The sequence below is a fragment of the Oncorhynchus nerka genome, linkage group LG15 (genome assembly GCF_034236695.1).
Source record: "Oncorhynchus nerka isolate Pitt River linkage group LG15, Oner_Uvic_2.0, whole genome shotgun sequence".
Lineage (NCBI taxonomy): Eukaryota > Metazoa > Chordata > Actinopteri > Salmoniformes > Salmonidae > Oncorhynchus > Oncorhynchus nerka.
In genome coordinates this window covers 63,643,067-63,664,230 of record NC_088410.1, presented here as the reverse complement: position 1 = coordinate 63,664,230, position 21,164 = coordinate 63,643,067, and the positions used below count along the sequence as shown (strand labels likewise).

The following is a 21,164-nucleotide window of genomic DNA, read 5'->3' as shown; positions in this document are numbered from 1 at the left end:
CTTTGATTTGGCGGTCCTCTTGAGAGCCAGTTTCATCATAGCACTTGATGGTTTTTGCAACTGCACTTGAAGAAACCTTCAAAGTTCTTGAAATGTTCTGCATTGACTGAACTTCATCTCTTAAAGTAATGATGGACTGTCATTTCTCTATGCTTATTTGAGCTGTTCTTACCACCCATACCATGTCACAACACAACTGATTGGGTAAACGCATAATGAAGGAAAGAAATTCCACAAATGAACATTTAACAAGGCACACCTGTGACTTCCTCATGAAGCTGGTTGAGAGAATGTGAAGAGTGTGCAAAGCTGTCATCAAGGCAAAGGGTGGTTACTTTGAAGAATCTTTGAAGAAAATATAAAATATATTTTGATTTGTTCAACACTTTTTTGGTTACTACATGATTCCATATGTGTTATTTCATAGTTTTGATGTCTTCACTATTATTCTGCAATGTAGAAAATAGTAAAAATAAAGAAAAACCCTTGAACGAGTAGCTGTTCTAAAACTTTTGACTAGTACTGTATGTATGTATAAACAAATAATTCACAGTCTATACTTATAAATCCCTATAAGTGTTTTTATACATTTTATTTCAGTTTTGCGATTTTATATTAATGTATTCCCTCCTCTCTCTTCCCAGCTGCATGGGATGATGCGGGTGATTCTGGAGCCTCTGATTGGAGATGTCCCCATCGTTGGCGCAGTCACCATGTTCTTTATCCGTAGGCCGGTAGGTAGCTGGAACCATCCCCCCCTTTCCTTAACACCATCAGTCTGTCCATCTTTCCCTTCATATCCTCTTCACTCCCAACACTCCACCATCTCACACTCCCTGTTACTTCACACGAAAAAAGAATGGTTCCAAATAGTACCAGGTAGGTTCTTTGGCTTGTAACCATAGCAGAACCCTTTTTGGTGCTATATAGAACCCTAGAACACTTTTTTGAAGGTTCTATAAAGAACCATGCTCATTATGTTTGAAATGGAGCCTAAGGTTCTATAAAGAACCATTAAATAAGGTTCTACATAACACTAAAAAAGGCTTCCACTGTGGTTACAAACCCTTTTTGGGGCTATATACGAACCCTTTTTTGTGGAGTGCGATGAGCCAAGTAAGGTCCCCCGGCCAAACCCTCCCCTAACCCGGACGAGGCTGGGCCAATTGTGCCGATCACGTCCGGTTGTGATACAGCCCGGGATTGAACCCGATCTGTAAAGAACCATTGAAGAGCTCAAATGGTTCTTTGAGTAATTATGGTTCCACATAGAACCATAACCCTTCCCAAAGAACCTTTGAGGAACCCTCATTTTTTTGTGTGTTGTTCTACTGTACATGTGTTATGTATCTCTCTTTCTCTTTGTATTGGATGTCTGAAACCCCAACATTCCTCATATTTTCCTTCATCTCCTCACCCCTGTCCTATAGAAACTGGACATCAACTGGACTGGACTGACCAACTTACTGGACATCCCTGGTCTGAAGTGAGGCTGACTTTGTCTGTTGTTATCGTTCTGTAATTGGAGTCACTATGTCATGTGATGATAATTCACTTCATGTAACACTTAACTATACTTTACTGTATGCCCCAACTGATACAATCAGTGCTATGCTATGATATTGCTGTATTTTGATATACTATGTTTGTGCACTTCCATGTGTCTACTGTATATATAAAGTCGAGTGCTCCCTCTCCTGTGTTTCTCAGCATTATGTCTGACACCATGATAATGGATGCCATAGCTTCCCACCTGGTTCTGCCCAACCGTCTGACTGTTCCCCTGGTAGCAGACCTGCACGTTGCCCAGCTTCGCTCTCCTCTGCCTAGGGTGAGTCCACACTCTCCACAAACACTCTCCATAAACACACATTTATTTACTCAGACCACAGACTCTGTGTCTTGTCTGAGTTTATAACTGCCAAACTGATATACAGACGTTACACACAGTAGAGCTTATACCAGTATCAATCCTCTCACTGTCTTCCTCTCCCTCCCTCCCTCCCTCCCTCCCTCCCTCCCTCCCTCCCTCCCTCCCTCCCTCCCTCCCTCCCTCCCCATTAAATAGTTCATTGTTCCCCCCTACTCTGTATCTGTGCCCTCTCATCCCTCTATTTCTCTCTCTCCCTCTACCCTGCTCTCTCTATCTCCTGCCCCTTTCAGGGTGTGGTGCGTATCCATCTCTTGGAAGCTGATGACCTGCCAGCTAAGGACAACTACATTAAGGGGGTGATAGCAGGGCTGTCTGACCCTTACGCCCTTTGTAGGGTGGGTCCTCAGACCTTCACCTCCCACGTTGTGGACAACACTGTCTGTCCCAAGTGGGGAGAGATGTACGAGGTGAGGAGGCCAGGAGCCAGAGGATTGCGTAAAATCACTCATTCCTATTTCATTGAATGTCATTGCCACATGTTAGTGTTGCATTTACTGTTGCAAAACAGCATGTCTTCATTTCCAATTATTCGTTTAGGGAGAGAATGCATTACTTGGTAGAGAATGATTTGGTCCAGTAGCAATGTGGGGATTCCCCTATGTATGTCTGTCTATTAAGGTTATTTTGTTTTTTTACAAGACAATCACTCTGCCAATGACACACAGTCAAACTGAGTAATCATAGAGTAAAGAGCCACATTGTCTCCACATTGATGTCTCTGTGTTGTTGGTCCTCATGGTGTTTTGTACAGTGCATTTGGAAGTATTCAGACCACTTGACTTTTTCCACATTTTGTTACGTTACAGCCTTATTGAATTACTTTTTTTCCACATTAACCTACAAACAAACCCCCATAATGACAAAGCGAAAACAGGTCTTTCGAAATGTTTGAAAAATATCAAAACTGAAATAGCTTATTTACATAAGTATTCAGACCCTTTGCTATATGGGACTCGAAATTGGCTCAGTTGAATCCTGTTTCCATGGACCGTCCTTGATGTGTTTCTACAACTTCGCCTGTGGTAAATTCAATTCATTGACATTATTTGGAAAGGCAAACACCTGTCTATATAAGGTCCCACAGTTGACAGTGCATGTCAGAGCAAAAACCAAGCCATGAGGTCGAAGGAATTGTCCGTAGAGCTCCGAGGCAGGATTGTGTCGAGGCACATAACTGGGGAAGGGTGCCAAAAAATGTTTTGAAGGTCCCCAAGCATTGAAGGTCCCCAAGAACACAGTGGCCTTCCATCATTCTTAAATGGAAGAAGTTTGGAACCACCAAGACTCTTCCTAGAGCTTTACTCCCTGGCCAAACTGAGCAATCGAGGGAGAAGGACCTTGGTCAGGGAGGTGACCAAGAACTCGATGATCACTCTGACAGAGATCCAGAGTTCCTCTGTGGAGATGGGAGAACCTTTTTAGAAGGACAACAATCTCTGCAGCACTCCACCAATCAGGACTTTATGGTAAAGTGGCCAGACAGAAGCCACTCAGTAAAAGGCACATGACAACCCGCTTGCAGTTTGCCAAAAGGCACCTAAAGGACTCAGACCATGAGAAACAAGATTCTCTGGTCTGATGAAACCAAGATTGAACTTTTTGGCCTGAATGCCAAGCATCATGTCTGGAGGAAACGTGCGCCATCCCTACGGTTAAGCATGGTGGTGGCAGCATCATGCTGTGGGGATGTCTTTCAGCAGCAGGGACTGGGAGACTAGTCAGGATCGAGAGAAAGATGAACAGAGAGATCCTTGATGAAAACCTGCCCCAGAGCACTCAGGACCTCAGACTGGGGCAAAGGTTCACCTTCCAACAGGACAATGACACTAAGCACACAGCCAAGAAAAGAGTGGCTTCGGGACAAGTCTCTGAATGTCATTGAGGGGCCCAGCCAGAGCCCGGACTTGAACCTGATTGAACCTGTCTGGAGAGACCTGAAAATAGCTGTGCAGCTCCCCATCCAACCTGACAGAGCTAGAGAGGATCTGCAGAGACCCAAATACAGGTGTGCCAAGCTTGTAGCGTCATACCCAAGAAGACTCAAGGCTGTAATCGCTGGCAAAGGTGCTTCAACAAAATACTGATTAAAGGGTCTGAATACTTATGTACATGTGATACGCAAAAATGTCTAAAAAACAGTTTTTGCTTTCTCATTATGGGGTACTGTGTGTAGATTGATGAGTGGAAAAAACTATTTAATCCATTTTAAAATAAGACTGTAACATAACAAAATGTGTAAAAAGTCAAGAGGTCTGAATACTTTCCGAATGCAACTGTATGTCCATGTGTGTATGTCAGGTCATAGTCCATGAAGTACCAGGTCAGGAGCTGGAGGTGGAGGTGTATGACAAAGACCCAGACCAGGATGACTTCCTGGGGAGGTAGCTACATCTCACTGCCTGTCCATGGGTTTCTGTGTGCCACACTGACACTTTGACTGTTTCCCTTCCCTTTCACCTCACATTGCCCTGTAACTGAGTAGAAAGAGTAGAAAGTCTCCTAGTGTTTTACATGTAGTGTTCTCTTCTCTTCCTTAAATACTGCTGGATCTCTTTTCTTTATTGTTCTCCATTGTCTTGTTTTCTCTGTTTTTGTTTATTTCTCTTTTTGTCTCTCTCCCACTCTGCCGTTTCCTACAGAACCAAGATAGATTTGGGTATCGTGAAGAAGTCCACAGTTGTTGATGAAGTGAGTTATTTTGAGTATTGAATGTCTGACACGGTTAGACACTACTTTGTCATCACAATCTGTATTTTTGTTTCTCAGTGGTTCACCCTGAAAGAAACCAAGTCAGGACGGGTCCATTTCAGACTGGAGTGGTTGGTCTTGCTGCCCAATACAGAGCAACTGGAGCAGGTCTGCATCCGTATCCTCCCTATCATAATATTCCTCCCAAAGTTAATGTTACAGCAGTATGAGGCCCATTCCGTCTTGTTTGATTATACACTGTGCTGACTGTGTACGCTGGCAGTGAGCTGTAGTGAAGGAATGTGCAGAATGAAAAGTGCTTAGAGCTAAGTGCCTCTCCCCTCTTCTCAACTCCTCCCCCTCTCCCTTCCTCTCCCAGGTTCTTCAGAGGAACAAGAACTTGACAGTGTCCAGTAAGAGTTCTGATCCCCCCTCGGCAGCCATCTTGGCAGTGTATCTGGACAAGGCTGAAGCCCTTCCTGTGAGTCACACCTCGTCAACCTCCTCCTCCTCCTCTCTCAGCCCTTAAGCTGCATCCTGTCTGTGGCTGCGAGGGTAGCGCTGTAAATGTCACTAGGGTTCTTGTTACACAGAGTTGTTCCCTACCCTCGGCCCTTGTTCACTTCCCATCACTGATCTGAGATAATTGCAACATCGGCTTTAAAGGCTAGCTGTCACGGCATGTTGTTTTCACCTATCCAGTCCTGTCTGATCTGCAAAAGGAAGTGAATGGGAGCCAAGGAGAGAGAACAACCTTCTGTAATGAAACACACCCATAGTGGTTCTGTGTTTAGACTTCCTGGAACTCTTGGCACTCAACTCTGTTTCCTCTTTCTACTGTTTTTCGGCGGTTGCTATGCAACATCTATGCCAGTGGTTACCAACCCTAGTCCTGAAGAGCTACAGAGTGTGCAGGCTTTTGTTACAAACCCAGCACAAACACATCTGTTTCAACTAATCAAATCTAATTATCAATAACTTGATTAGTTGAATCAAATGTTGATAGTGCTGGGCCGAAACAAAAGCCCCCGTAGTGCTACATTAATAAAGTGTTCAAGTTGTTTGTGTGTTTTATATGTTGATGTGTGTTTGTATGTGTGTGTTTTAGATGAAGAAGGGCAACAAAGAACCCAGTCCCATGGTGCAGTTGTCTGTGCAGGACATCACTCGAGAGAGCAGGGTAAGACTACCAGAGTAGTGACTTACTAGACTTATTCCATCCGGCTACTATAGTGGAATTGAAGACCAAAGGTGGCTACCATAGTAATAGACTATCATAACCCTTTGCTTTGAAGTCAAACCCACTCCTATTTAGCATTCTCTCTATTCTTTAACACTGTTTTTAGACCTGTTGGACGACAATCAACCCAGAGTGGGAGGATGCCTTCACCTTCTTCATCCCAGATCCACGCAAGCAGTCAATAGACATTCAGGTACCTTGATATTCTAACTCCATTACATGTTTTGCACCAATCTGTCATTATTTGAATGCATTATTTCTGTCTGTTTCCTCATAGCAATCTGTTGAATGACCACACTCGTTCCTATGTGTGTATTCTTCATTGAACATTCTCACTATCCTCCCATCTCTTCCAGGTGAAAGACAACGACCGGATACAGACTCTAGGTACCCTGTCCATCCCTCTGTCCCGTCTGCTGTCCAGCCCCAACCTGTCTCTGGACCAGTGGTTCCAGCTTGACAAATCTGGCCCTGCCAGCCGCATCTACATCAACACTGTACTCAGGGTAAGGACAGGTTCCTCCTCTCAATCCCAACCTACTGTAAGGTGGATGCACATCTTTAAAGCTCAGTTTGGCCTATGTGTAATGCATTCTTCTCTCTCTTTCTTTCTTTCTTTCTTTCTTTCTTTCTTTCTTTCTTTCTGTCTCTCTCTTTGTTTATCTCTCTCTCTTTATCTGTCTCTCTCTTTGTTTCTCTTCACCTGTCTCTCTTTGTTTCTCTATCTGTCTCTCTCTCGCTTTGTTTCTCTCTTTGTTTCTCTCTTTGTTTCTTATGTTTCTCTCTCTCTCTCATTCTTTGTTTCTCTCTCATTGTTTCTCGCTCTCCCCTTTTCTCTCAGGTGCTATGGTTGGACGAGGAGAACATTCCCACTTCCTCTACAGAGGCAGCTGGCCTAGCAGCTGGTTTCTCAAAGATACGCCCCCGACAGACCTCCCCTGACCCCAGCTTTGCCACAGAGGTAAAGCATGTAATATACATGGACATACATGTTATTGTTAGTAACTAAGGTAGTTACAATTAAACCAAGTTAAAGTATGATTGCAATGTTGAAGAGTCTGAGTCTATGCTGAATTTCAGTGTTTTGTTGTTTTAGGGGGTGCTTAGAATCCACCTTCTAGAGGGCCAAAATCTGGTCCCAAAGGACAACATGATGGGGGGCATGGTAAAGGGCAAGAGTGACCCCTATGTTAAGATCAACATCGGGGGTGAGACCTTTGAAAGTCGGGTCATCAATAGGAACCTCAACCCCACCTGGAACGAGATTTATGAGGTACGATATCAACCTAATATTATCTTAATTTTCAAGTCGGAACATTTTAACCAAACAAATAAAGTAATTGGTTCAAACGGACAGTCATACCACTCTAGGGTTATAATGAGTTCAAGGAGGCTTCTGGTCATCAGAAAACAGAACCATAGAAAGAGTGCTTATCAACCAGTGATCATTTTGGAAGCTATTTTAGATGTTGTTTTAGTGTTCGTCTTTATGACTAAAATACCTTTTAGACTTAGTCACATTTGAGTATTTTCATCCTTAGTTTTTGTTGTCAGTCGGCTAAAACTCTGGACCATTTTAGTCTAGTTTTTATCACAGTAATTTTATTGCATTTTTCCCCCATGAAAGAATCTATATCGTCACGTGCACATTAAGATAGCCTTGTCCAACTAGACCCTCATATAGCTGGCACATTGCTATTGTGGAAGATTGTAACCTATGCCAGCCATGATTTACCATAGGCTACAAAGCCTTGGCTACAGGTAAACAATTTAGGCATACATCTCTTTTCTCCCCATCATAACCTTTGGTTTGGAGTAAATAATATTGACTCCCCTAACGGGGGAGAATCTGAGCTTTCCAACAATGCCAGAAATGTTAGGCTACTGTACTCTGATATTCAGCAAATAGCATTCATATTTCCAATTGGGGGAAAAAACTACTGCAGTCGCATTTGCAAAGCGCGAGAGCGACAACACAGATTAATAACATAGAGCTTCTGATGTGATCTAAGCAGAAATAGCCTACATGAAAGTAAGAGAGAGTAAACATTATTGTTTCTAGTTTAGGTTAGTTACAACTGAAGTGTCCTGAATGCGCATGTAACGGCTCTCGGTTGTAGAATGAAGAGTGGACCAAGGCGCAGGGAGGTAGGCGTACATCGTCTTTTTATTGATGACACCAAAACAAAATAACAAAGACAAAAAACGAAAGTGCACAGTTCTGTCAGGCTCAGATACTAAACAGAAAACAAGATCCCACAAACTCAGGTGGAAAACAGGCTGCCTAAGTATGATTCCCAACTAGAGATTACGATAGACAGCTGCCTCTGATTGGGAACCACACTCGGCCAAAAACAAAGAAATAGAAAACATAGAATTTCCCACCCGAGTCACACCCTGACCTAACCAAACATAGAGAATAATAAGGATTTCTAAGGTCAGGGCGTGACAGTGCACCAGTTCAAAAGATTGACGAGTGACTGAAGTGACCTCACGGGAGCTGTGTGGAAGAGCCGGACCGCGCAATTGAAAGATGTTCATTCTGCCAATGAGAGGATTGCATTAAATATTCTGCAAAGGCATTCATGCTTATGATTGGACAAATCAGATGAAAAGGAGCTTCATGTCAAATTGAATGTCCATTAGTCTCACGTGAAATCCTCGTCTCGTCACATTTTCGTCAACTAAAATAAACACATTTCTTACATTTTTTTTTTTCATGGCGTCTCATATCGTTATCGTCATTAGCTTTCAATAGGAAAAATCGGTCATGGGGCGAATATTTTTCGTCATAGTTATTGTTGACGGAATTAACACTGTTAACAACCAGGACAGCAGTCTACCAATGAGTATTTACCCATTATTTGGAGGAAAATATTAGGTGACCTCAAAATCTCAGTGCTTCCCTGTGTGTTTCCAGTTTTAGAATGTAGGATATTGCTTTTACTGAAGCTGTTGTTGTGTGTTGTGTTGTCTCCCAGGTGGTTCTGACCACACTGCCTGGCCAGGAGCTCCATGTAGAGATATTTGATAAGGACATGGACATGAAAGATGACTTCATGGGCAGGTATGCAGGTTGTGACCCAAATGGCAATATATTCTCTATATAGCGCACTACTTTAGGGTGTCATTTGGGATGCAAATGGAGTCTCTGGGAACTAGAAAGATTTCTATGTGTGGTGACTTTGGCACCCCCTTGGGCATGGACATGTAACTCCCACGGATTAGATTTTGCTCCATTTTCCATTTGTTTGTACAGTTGTTTGTGCTCTAACCTGATGTTCCTATGTACCTATACAGGTTGAAGATTAGTTTGAAGGATATCATCACCTCTCAATACACTGACCAGGTGAGATCTGCCTGCCTGCATCAGAGTTAACATGACTTCATACTTTCCTTCACACAAACAGACCACTGCATATGTTGCCATCCTATGTAAAAGCTCATTAGTTTCCATGTTTCAGTGGTAGACTGCACTGAGTTGTTGTCTCTCTGTTCCAGTGGTACACTCTGAATGATGTGAAGTCAGGTCGTGTTCACCTGGTACTGGAGTGGGTACCTACAGTATCAGAACCAGGCATACTGGACCAGGTCAGCCCTTCTTCCTCTTTTATTAGAGATATCATATTGTGATAAGAGAATCTCTTTTGCAAAACATAAGCTTTATAATAGGCAGTATTAAACAGTAGTGTAATGTGTCATGGGGTTCCCGAGTGGCGCAGCGGTCTAAGGCACTGCGTCTCGGTGCTAGAGGCATCACTACAGACCCTGGTTCAAATCCAGGCTGTATCACAACCGGCCGTGATTTTTGAGTCCAGTAGGGTGGCGCACAGTTGGACCGGGTTTGGCCGGGGTAGGCCAGTTATTGTTAATAAGAATTTGTTCTTAACTGACTTGCCTAGTTAAATAAATTTAAAAAATCATTATACACACTGCCATCAGAGTAATGCATCCTTGTACACAGTGCCATACAGACCCAGTGACCTGTGTAAATGTCCCCAAGGTGTTCCAGTTCCAGTCCAGGCAGTCCTACCACAACAAGGCGGTTCCCTCTATGGCTCTACTCTTTGTGTTTGTGGAGAGGGCAGACGGCCTGCCAGTGAGTCTTTGCACCTCTTTCTCAGTTTGGAGGGGGTCTTATGATTTTGTGTGCAGGGCTAATGTTAATGATGTTTATGTTTAGAGGACTAATTATATTTTGCATATGAACCTGGGTGCCTCTTTTGTGCACGTGTAGTGTGTTTGTTTTGAATGATTATTTATTGTGCCGTGTTTCCAGCTTAAGAAGAGTGGGAAGGAGCCAAAAGTGGGAGCTGAACTTGTTGTGGGGGGGACTTCCCATAAAACTACGGTGAGACAGACAACCCATTCAATGTGTCCTGTTAAAAATGGACATATGACACTGTAAAACCATTCAATGTGTCTTAAAAATAATATGGTAATATTAATATGGTATTCTACCCCAAGCCATAAGACTGCTGAACAATTAATCAAATGGCCACCCAGACTATTTACATTGACCCCTTTTGTTTTTAATACTGCTGCTACTCACGGTTTATTATCACTTTACCTCTACTTAGATGTACAAATCACCTCGACTAACCTGTACCCCCGCAGACTGTACCCCCGCACATTGACTCTGTACCGGTACCCCCTGTATATAGCCTCGTTATTGTTATTTTATTATTACTTTTTGTTTGATTTTTTATTTCATTTTATTTAGTAAATATTTTCTTAACTCTATTCCTTGAACTGTATTGTTGGTTAAGGGCTTGTAAAGTAAGCATTTCACGTATATGGCACATGTGACAAATACAATTTGATTTGATATTTTGATCTGTGACAGTGAATTACTGCTCATGCCTCCTTTCTATCTCTATTAAGGTGTGTGATCGCACCATCTCACCCCAGTGGGACGAGGCTTTTTACTTCCTGGTTCATGACCCCAGAGAAGAGCTCCTCATAGTGAAGGTAAGTGTGTATGTTAAAATATATTTTTTTAGATCTTAAAGATGTGGGTTTTTATAAAAGGGTACTATACTCTTCACAGAATTACGAGGTTATTCATCCATCTTCCATTTTCTCTTCTCCTCTAGTTGTCTCACAGTTGGACCTTGCCTATTGGTTCTCTGGTGGTACCAATCAGAGAGCTGCTGTCAGAACCAGATCTGGTCCTGGATCAGTGGCTGAGTCTGGATGGAGCCTCACCTGACAGTCAGATTCTACTGAGGGCTGAACTCAAGGTGAGACATACTTGCACTTAACAAACACTCGATTACTCTGTAGGAGTCACTTTAGACGTGTGTTAATTGAATGCATGATGTTTTGTAATAAGGTTATATGGTGGTGTTATTAAATGTGTTGTTCTTCTACAGGTGCTGTGTCCCAAGAAGTGTGAGATTGATGTGGAGAGGGCAGATCAACCCAGAGTTCAAGCCGCCTCTACTGCTGAACAGAGACTGGAGAGAGACACAGTGCAGCAGAGGTAGAACAAATGAGGGTGTACTCATACACACATACACACAAACACACACGATTAACCAATTTCTATTTTATTCCACCAAGTCTGCTCAGGTCTAGTTCAGTGGACACTCCCAGTGCTCCAGTCCCCAGCCTTCCCTCTATCCCAGCACCAGAGCCAGAGAAGGCTAAGAGAGTAACAGCTACTGAGATGGTCTCTGGGAAAGTACCTGTGGAGCTCACTGAGGAACCCAGTCCTCCTGAAACACTACCCACACACACCAACCCTAATCCCAGTTTTGGCTCTGAGGTGAGATACAGTATGCCAGTGAAGGCCATTATTACATTTTTTTTTTTTAGGTATACAGTATAGTACCACATACAGTACTGTGTGAATTAGGTATGTCATACTATACTGCTGTATTTGTGCAGTCTTGTTACAAGTGTTTGTTTTTAGGGGCTGCTGAGAATCCACCTACTGGAGGCCCAGAATCTTATCGCCAAGGACAACCTGATGGGTGGCCTGAAGAAGGGCAAGAGTGACCCCTACGTCAAGATCAACATCGGAGGGGTCATGTTTAAGAGTCATGTGATCAAGGAGAACCTCAACCCTATCTGGAATGAGATGTATGAGGTATGTATGGAGGGAGTTGTAGTTTTTAGGAAAAATGTGTTGTGTCTATATACATTTTAAACCGTAAACCCACATTAACTTGTATTTTGTCAGTACAGCTCCATGTACATAATATATTATACAGTATTACATAATACTTAGAGTAGTGTTACATCGGTCTAATCATAAACACATAGTAGGGTGTTCACCCATAAAAGGATGAATTAATTAAAGGTTTACACAAATATGCCCATTCAATTCAGTAAGAAAAACATCAGTCCAAACCCCATGTCTCTACCATACAGTGCGTTCGGAAAGTATTCAGACCTCTTGACTTTTTCCACATTTTGTTAGGTTACAGCCTTATTTTAAAATGTAACTGAAATCACATGTACATAAGTATTCAGACCCTTTAATCAGTATTTTGTTGAAGCACCTTTGGCAGCGAATACAGCCTTGAGTCTTCTTGGGAATGATGCTACAAGCTGGGCGCACCTGTATTTGGCGAGTTTCTCCCATTCTTCTCTGCAGATCCTCTCAAGCTCCGTCAGGTTGGATGGGGAGCGTCGATGCACAGCTATTTTCAGTTTTCCAGAGATGTTAGATCGGGTTCAAGTCCGGACTCTGCTGGGCCACTCAAGGATATTCAGAGACTTGTCCCGCAGCCACTCCTGCATTGTCTTGGCTGTGTGCTTAGGGTCGTTGTCCTGTTGGAAGGTGAACCTTCACCCCAGTCTGAGGTCCTGAGCGCTCTGGAGCAGGTTTTCATCAAGGATATCTCTGTACTTTGCTCCGTTTTTTTTCCCTCGATCTTGACTAGTCTCCCAGTCTCTGCCGCTGAAAAACATCCCCACAGCATGATGCTGTCACCACCATGCTTCACCTTAAGGATGGAGCCAGTTTTCCTCCAGATGTGACACTTGGCATTCAGGCAAAAGAGTTAAATCTTGGTTTCATCAGACCAGAGAATCATGTTATTCATGATTTGAGAGTCCTTTAGGTGCCTTTTGGCAGGGCAGCCAGCTCTAGGAAGAGTGTTGGTGGGGGTGGCATCCCAGGTGTACTCCAATCAAGTTGTAGAATCATCTCAAGGATGATCAATGGAAACAGGATGCACATGAGCTCAATTTCAAGTCCCATAGCAAAGGGTCTGAATACTTATGTAAGTAAGGTATTTCTGTTTAAAAAATGTATACATTTGCAAAAAAACAGAAAATAAAAAAAAAGGTTTTAGCTTTGTCATTATGGGGTATAGTGTGTAGATTGACGATGACATTTAAAAAAAATCCAGAATAAGGCTGTATGACATTACTTTTGTGATTCAAGCATGACGCATCACCCATCAACTCACGTGGTTGCTATGACTTAAGCTCCACCCACTAAACCTGACCTGTATGGATCTCAGCCACTCCCACGAGTCCTCTGATTGGTCAAAACGTTCTGATCGTTTGAGACTAGCCAGGATCTATCTATTCAAATAGGGACCACAGAGCCTGCCTCATCCAAATATCCATGGATCAACGAATGTAATTTATTTTTTAAATATATTCTGCTGTCAGTTCAATTACATTTACAGTTCATAAAGGTTAAAACGTTGTAAAATAAACACCTCTACAGCAATGTTCCCTCTAAACTGTGCATGTCACTATCCGAGCACTTCGTCCAGGACTGCCGCGCAGAAGATATGCCAATGACGTGCAGAGACGCAATAGATTTAATTGAACTGAATTCGCCCCATTAGTTTCACTATATATATCAACGTTTTTCCTGTGATGAAATCAACATTATATCAGCCCCTTTTCAATGTAAAAAACCCCAAATCTGACGAGTCTGATTTTGTTGTAGGCAGAGCCAGAGCGCAACGGAGTAGAATTATTTTTGGCTGGGGTCTTTCAACCAATCACCTGCGAGTGAATGCACTTTTCAGGTCAGAGCTCAGAGTCATGCGTGTGCACATTTGTTGATATTCTTTGCTCGTTGACGAGTTATTAGCCCAGTTGAGTATTAGCCCAGTTGAGTTATTAGCCCAGTTGAGTTATTAGCCCAGTTATAGAGAAGTATAGGTCAGCCATGGGGAGTTACTGCTTCCTACAAGCAACACAATCTAACACTCAATTCATGCAAAAATATACACAATAAGTATTTCAGCAGATTTCGTGATATGTACAAAAAGTATTTCAGCAGATTTGGTGTGTTTCTGTGTGGCTTAATTCGTGTGAAAAGACGAAAAAAATGTGTGATTTTTTTCGTAGGAAAATACACATTTTTGTGAGACTATGATAGATTTTGGGCAGTCGTGTTCTACACTGCTTTTTTTTGTGTCACACATTTATTTATATAAAAAACAAACGTGTTAACAACCCAATATTGTTAATCAATCAGGTTGTCACCGAAATACATATAATATTATAGTTGCTTTACGTTTTTTATTTTTTATTATTTAATGGCAATGCTGTTTTCACTTAATACTTTGGGATACTGGTACTATGTCGGATTTTATGAGGGTCGCCAGATTGGAGTAAAAAGCTGTATTTGTCTGTGGTTTTTGTGGTATCGATGAAGGTATTTGATTTGGGAATGGGGATACATTTTCTTGATGGGAAATTAATTCAATAAATGTGGGGAAACAAAAGACCTGCAAATAAAATCTGTTTGGTTTAAATTCCCCTTGTGTACCTTCATGGTATTTTCAACTATAACAAGTCTGGACTAAGCTCAATGAAGCCATATCAATGCAGTTAAACAGATTCATGTAAAAAATAATGCATTTTGTTGGTTTATACTTATGGAACTTCCAAGGCCGTTTCATGATGATTATTATGGTCGTGTCAAGCTCACGTCTAGTTATGTGATCAACATTGTGTTGGGTGTAATTACATTGATATAAGCTACAATGGGCGTGACGGATAGAAGTAGTCACCACACGTGGGATAGAGCCTTACATCAACGTTGCCTGAAGCTGAATGGAAAGTGCTCTGCCCTGACCAGTTATTCAGAAGAAAATCCTCTGTGACTTGTATCATTATTACAATGTCTGCTAACGTTGAACATAGCTTCAGGTTAGGGTATTTCATTAATTATTCCCAAGTGATATGGGCAATAAACGGTTCCTTTTCCCTTAACGTGACCTGACCTAGACCCCCTTATCCCCAGCTCTCTTCCCCCCCTATCAGTAGTGCCACATGTGACCGTTTTCCCTGCACTCAGCCCCTCCCAAGCTTAATTGCACCCCTCATGTCTCTATTATAACTAATGATTAACAATAGTTCAAGCTCACAAATCCAAACCCATCACCTAAGTAATGTGTGGTCATTTGTAGCAGTTTCCTCAGAGTATGGTCATACTGAAAATGTTGTACAAAATCCCCCATTATTTAATCTCAAAATCATTGAAATGGTTGAAAATAAACCATTTGTCACGTTTAAATATTTTTTTTTTTACATGTTTTTTCCAATTACCTTGACTGTTCTCTGAACAGATATAAACAACACAGATATAACGATCGTGAAATGCGTAGCGCACATAGGCACTCAAAATTGGGAACCATACACACACCAACATAGAAATATAATACCTAGAAACCCCCTTAGTCACGACCTGACCTAAAACACCATGGAGAACCCCGACGGCTCTCTATGGTCAGGGTGTGACAGTACCACCCCCCACCCCCCAAAGGGGTGCGGACTCCGACCGCAAAACCTGAAACTAGATGGGGAGGGTTAGGGTGGGCAACTAGCGTCGGTGGCGGCTCCGGTGCGGGACGTAGCACCCGCTCAGACCGTGGATCGTCACTGGAGGCTCTGGGCCGTGGACCGTCGATTCTGGCTCTGGGGCGTGAACCGTCGCTATAGAAGCTCCGGGGCGTGAACCGTCACTATAGAAGCTCCGGGGCGTGAACCGTCGCTGGAAGCTCCGGGGCGTGAACCGTCACTGGAAGCTCCGGGGCGTGAACCGTCACTGGAAGCTCCGGGGCGTGAACCGTCACTGGAAGCTCCGGGGCGTGAACCGTCGCTGGAAGCTCCGGGGCGTGAACCGTCGCTGGAAGCTCCGGGGCGTGAACCGTCGCTGGAAGCTCCGGGGCGTGAACCGTCGCTGGAAGCTCCGGGGCGTGAACCGTCGCTGGAAGCTCCGGGGCGTGAACCGTCGCTGGAAGCTCCGGACCGTGAACCGTCGCTGGAAGCTCCGGACCGTGAACCGTCGCTGGAAGTTCCGGACCGTGAACCGTCGCTGGAAGCTCCGGACCGTGAACCGACGCTGGAAGTTCCGGACCGTGAACCGTCGCTGGAAGCTCCGGACCGTGAACCGTCGCTGGAAGCTCCGGACCGTGAACCGTCGCTGGAAGCTCCGGACCGTGAACCGTCGCTGGAAGCTCCGGACCGTGAACCGTCGCTGGAAGCTCTGGACCTTGAACCGTCGCTGGAAGTTCCGGACCGTGAACCGTCGCTAGAAGCTCCGGACCGTGAACCGTCGCTGGAAGTTCCGGACCGTGAACCGTCGCTAGAGGTTCCGGACTGTAAACACGCACTGCTGGACGAGTGCGGGGAGCCGGCAGAGGACGTACCGGGCTGGGGAGGCGCACTGGAGGCCTGGTGCGTGGAGCCGGCACAGGTTGCACCGGACTGATGACACGCTCTTCAGGGCGAGTGCGAGGGGCCGGCATAGGACTGGGATGGCGCACTGGAGGCCTGGTGTGTGGAGCCGGCACATGTTTCACCGGACTGATGACACACTCCTCAGGGCGAGTTTAGGGAGCCGGCACAGGACGTACCGGGCTGGGAAGGCGCACTGGAGGCCTGGAGCTGGCACAGATTGCACCGGGCTGTGGAGGTGCACTGGAGGCCTGGCCGTGGAGCCAGCACAAGTTGCACCGGACTGATGACACACTCCTCAAAACGCCTGCGCTGCAGCATACTCCTAGCCAACATCTCTCCAATATCCCTCCTCAAACTGCTCCATCGACTCCCAGACGGTCTCTGGCTCTCTCCTTGGCCGACCACCCCTTGTGCCCCCCCCTAAAAAACTTGGGGTTGCCCTTGGGCTGTTTGTGGCCGCAGACCCCGGCGTCGTTGCTGTCCTCCTTTATTCCTCTGTGACTCGCATCCACCTAGTATCTCTTCCCATGACCAACTCTCCTTTACCTCCTGGGCACGCTGCTTGGTCCTGTAGTGGTGGGATATTCTGTCACGACCGTCGTATGAATAATTTGACCAAGGCGCAGCGTGAGTATAGTTCCACATTTTAATGATAGTGAAACTTCCAAAACAACACAGCTATAACGATTGTGAAATACGTAGCACACATAGGCACTCATACAAAACAATATCCCACGTCGCAGGTGGGAAAAAGGACACACTAAGTATGATCCCCAATTAGAGGTAACGATCATCAGCTGCCTCCAATTGGGAACCATACACACCACACCAACATAGAAATATAATACCTAGAAACCCCTCTAGTCACGACCTGACCTAAAATACCACGGAGAACCCCGAGGGCTCTCTAAGGTCAGGGCGTGACAATAGCGACTATAGAATTGACCCCAGCTCTGGCCAAGTGTAACCAACATTGTATTCTGACTGTAGTCAACCTTGTTTCCGTCTTTAGCTCTCTGCAGCACGGTCTCTTCTTTCTCTATCTAATTGTGGTCTTTGTCTGTGGAAACTGTTCTCTATAACTCCATTTCATGAAATATATTCCTCTCTGATGAGTGAAAATAGTGGAAATGCGTACTTTGTACACTTTACTGTAAAAATATTAGTATAAAGTATTTTACATTTTGTCTATCACTGTCTTTTGTGCTCTATATGTGTGATTCCTCCCTATGGTTTTAACATCATTGTGATGTTTGTCCCCAGACTGTGATGACACCACAGGCAGGTCAGGAGGTCAAGGTAGAGCTGTATGATAAAGACATGGACAAGGATGACTTCCTGGGCAGGTGAGAAACTGCTTTTGTGTCCCAAATGGCACTTTATTCCCTATAGAGTACATGACTTTTGACCAGAGGTCTGGTACTCAACCGATGTCCTGTAATGTTTTGTTACCCTGTTGTTGTCTTGGTTTGAAGCATCCTTTGTAGTTCCCTGTAAGTGTTTAGTTTTACTTTGGACTACAATGATGCTCCATTTTCTGTACAGGTGTAACATCAGTATGAGAGACATCATACACTCCCAGTATACAGACCAGGTAAGGTTTACATGTCTCCCTCTTCTCTTGTACTAAATCATGTCTGTACTCTCTTACATTGGAACACTCATCTTCATATTGCATTACTTTTAGTTTCAGAACACTCTATCTTATGTGTGATTTGTGTCTGTTCCAGTGGTACACTCTGAATGATGTGAAGTCAGGTCGTGTTCACCTGGTACTGGAGTGGGTACCTACAGTATCAGAACCAGACAGACTGGATCAGGTCAGTTCTATTTCTCTCCTCTCTGTCTCTACAAATTTAGCTTTTTTCCCCCTTCTTCTTTTGCCCTATCTCTCATTCTATTACTAGTTTTTAACCTTTTAACCACCTGTTTTGATGTGATTTAACTCTAACCTCCTCATGTTCCAGGTGCTGCAGCTGCAGTCTCTCCAGTCCTACCAGAACAAGGCTGTTCCCTCTACTGCTTTGCTCTTCGTCTACATGGATAGAGCCCACTCACTGCCTGTGAGTCACCTCAGACACTGAGCCACTTTGAATTTATGAACCCTGGCATTGGTTTGTTGTCATTGGGTCTGTTGTCTTTTACAGCTGTAATATGGGTTAAGCACAGGTGTTTCTTTTTTATTTTGTCTCGTGTCTCAATACTTTTTTGTTATGACTGTTGTATTGTTTGATCTCTATGGTTTTTGTAGTTTAAGAAGAGTGGGAAGGAGCCAAAGGCTGGAGCTGAGCTAGTTCTGGGGAAGACAACCTACAGAACCAAGGTGAGATACAGTAGATGTAGAGCTGAGATGTTTGACTTGTAACAGGATCTGCCTTGAATGTGAACTTATTTGTCTCTCTGAAGGTGTGCGATCGCACCAATTCCCCCCAGTGGGATGAGGCTTTCTACTTCCTGGTTCGTGACCCCAGAGAGGAGATACTCATAGTGAAGGTGAGAGTTCAGTCTGCTTCAGGATGGAGTTGCTAAACATGGATAATGTTTAATCTAAACATAATGTCACTCACTAGGGGTGTAACGGTACACATATTCGTACCGAACCGTTCGGTAAAGGGACCTTAGTTCGGTCTGCATTGTGAACCCGAAGGAATAAATAAATACAAATATATTGGCAAAATAAAAACACTAAGCCTATATACTTTGCGTTGTAGGCCTATTCCTCTTGAGTACATCTGAGCTGATAAAACATTTCAGGCTATTCCGTTAAAATAACTAGAGCTTATGTACACGTTGTAATCAAAATTAAAATCTTAACGGCCGCATTTCAAATTGTCCTTTTGTGAAGCGCAGCCGGGAACTAGTTCTGTATGATGGCGAGTGGTGGGATCGATTAACCAGAATTGGAGGATTCCTCCATCATTTAAATCTCCAGGTTGGGAACATTTTGGATTCTCAGTAGATTACAACGACGATGGACAGAGTGTTGTGGATAAAAGATTAACAGTATGTCGCCACGCTCAACGAGAATAGCTTATGCAGCTGCCAACAACTCAAATATGTTGACACATTTACGCTGACATCGCCCGAGTATACCGGAGCCCGAGCAAGGTGGAAAGGCAAAGACACAACAACACAACATTGTCTCCCCTCTGCATTCAAGCAGCCCTTGGCAGCTGATTCTGACCTGGCCAAAGAAATTACAAGAGCGATAGGTAGGCTATATTTATATATATTTTTCCAGTATTTGGTTTATAGCACCCTGTAGTGAGGTGCGTACTGGCGGAAGAGAAGTCAGGCGCAGGAGAGCGAAAACTGATTTACAACGGTTTCGTTTAATATCCACAAACCACATCAACAGAACAATACAATAAATGGGTCAAACAAAACCCGGTAAACACCAGCATACCGTTGCACAAGCACTACAAGAAAACAATTACCCACAAGGACATGGGGGGGAACAGAGGGTTGAATACACAACATGTAATTGATGGAATTGGAACCAGGTGTGATGGAAGACAAGACAAAACCAATGGAAAATGAAAAGTGGATCAGCGATGGCTAGAAGGTCGGTGACTTTGACGCCGAACGCCACCCGGAAAAGGAGAGGGACCAACTTCGGCGGAAGTCGTGACACACCCCTTCTCTGTGGTTGAGAATAGGGGGTTTCAGCACCTCGTGAAAGTGCTCGAGCCACGTTACGAACTTCCCTCAGCAAACAGGTAGTACCCGCTCTATATAAGCAAGCCAAAGCCGAAGTTTTTAATGAATTGGCCAATGCACCCTGTGTTGCGCTTACTTCACAGTGACAGCCTATCATATTACACCAGAGTGGGAGATACGAGAGTCGCATGTGCGCATCTGGTACTAAAGGAGGCAGTGTCTTGGTGCGTTCGTAACCAAGTAGGATGTAGAATTTTACCACATACGACTGGGAAAAATCCTCTTGAATGGCCCTCCAACTTCTAATTTAGTGGGAAACTCATCTATAGTTCTGAGCACCCACTTGTCCCACATGGTGACCTCTGATGGTACCTACTAAGGAAATGCCTCTATATATCAGCATTTTCGGGAGTTAAATGCAACAACAAAACATTATTCATAAAAAGCCATTGTGTTTTTTTAACTTTATAATTTGTTTTCAAGCCTAATAGCTGTACTCTTAGTTTATAGTTGACGTAGCTTGTTGGCAGTTAGCCAATTGTTCAAATCACATGAATGCGTCCAACTGGTATTTACGTCTGGTAAATTTCCACCTCCCATAATGCCCAACATAACAATCCTGTCACAACAGTCAATCCTGGGAACATTGTGAATGGCATTTAATTGCCCCGCTGTACAGAAACCAAACCGAACCATAACCCCACTGTAAACAGCTTGCACAGTCACTGTTAAATGCAATTCATCCATACAAATCTCCCATTCTACCTTTTTCTCTTTTCCTTTCTAATTCACTCTGTATTTATCTTTCTCTAGCTCTCCAGTGCTTGGGATCAGGCGATAGGTTCTCTGGTGGTACCAATCAGAGAACTGCTGTCAAAACCAGATCTGGTCCTGGATCAGTGGCTGAGTCTGGATGGAGCCTCACCTGACAGTCAGATTCTACTGAGGGCTGAACTCAAGGTGAGACACGCACACTCA

General features: G+C 43.9%; 1 protein-coding gene across 1 annotated transcript in view; it reads left to right on the top strand.

Annotated features, from left to right (window-relative positions):
* Nucleotides 1-21,164, top strand: part of esyt1b (extended synaptotagmin-like protein 1b) — a 39,175-nt gene that overhangs the window by 10,853 nt on the left and 7,158 nt on the right. Inside the window, exons 6-35 of the mRNA XM_029683182.2 lie at nt 645-734; nt 1,431-1,486; nt 1,711-1,831; nt 2,164-2,340; nt 4,232-4,314; nt 4,573-4,621; nt 4,700-4,789; nt 5,001-5,102; nt 5,730-5,801; nt 5,968-6,054; nt 6,218-6,367; nt 6,703-6,822; nt 6,958-7,134; nt 8,843-8,928; nt 9,162-9,210; nt 9,363-9,452; nt 9,865-9,960; nt 10,141-10,212; nt 10,746-10,832; nt 10,958-11,104; nt 11,237-11,346; nt 11,427-11,631; nt 11,779-11,955; nt 17,790-17,872; nt 18,072-18,120; nt 18,257-18,346; nt 18,494-18,589; nt 18,778-18,849; nt 18,933-19,019; nt 21,000-21,146. Of these exons, the coding sequence (XP_029539042.2) occupies nt 645-734; nt 1,431-1,486; nt 1,711-1,831; nt 2,164-2,340; nt 4,232-4,314; nt 4,573-4,621; nt 4,700-4,789; nt 5,001-5,102; nt 5,730-5,801; nt 5,968-6,054; nt 6,218-6,367; nt 6,703-6,822; nt 6,958-7,134; nt 8,843-8,928; nt 9,162-9,210; nt 9,363-9,452; nt 9,865-9,960; nt 10,141-10,212; nt 10,746-10,832; nt 10,958-11,104; nt 11,237-11,346; nt 11,427-11,631; nt 11,779-11,955; nt 17,790-17,872; nt 18,072-18,120; nt 18,257-18,346; nt 18,494-18,589; nt 18,778-18,849; nt 18,933-19,019; nt 21,000-21,146 (3,117 nt within the window). The remainder of the gene's footprint in view (nt 1-644; nt 735-1,430; nt 1,487-1,710; nt 1,832-2,163; nt 2,341-4,231; nt 4,315-4,572; nt 4,622-4,699; nt 4,790-5,000; nt 5,103-5,729; nt 5,802-5,967; nt 6,055-6,217; nt 6,368-6,702; nt 6,823-6,957; nt 7,135-8,842; nt 8,929-9,161; nt 9,211-9,362; nt 9,453-9,864; nt 9,961-10,140; nt 10,213-10,745; nt 10,833-10,957; nt 11,105-11,236; nt 11,347-11,426; nt 11,632-11,778; nt 11,956-17,789; nt 17,873-18,071; nt 18,121-18,256; nt 18,347-18,493; nt 18,590-18,777; nt 18,850-18,932; nt 19,020-20,999; nt 21,147-21,164) is intronic.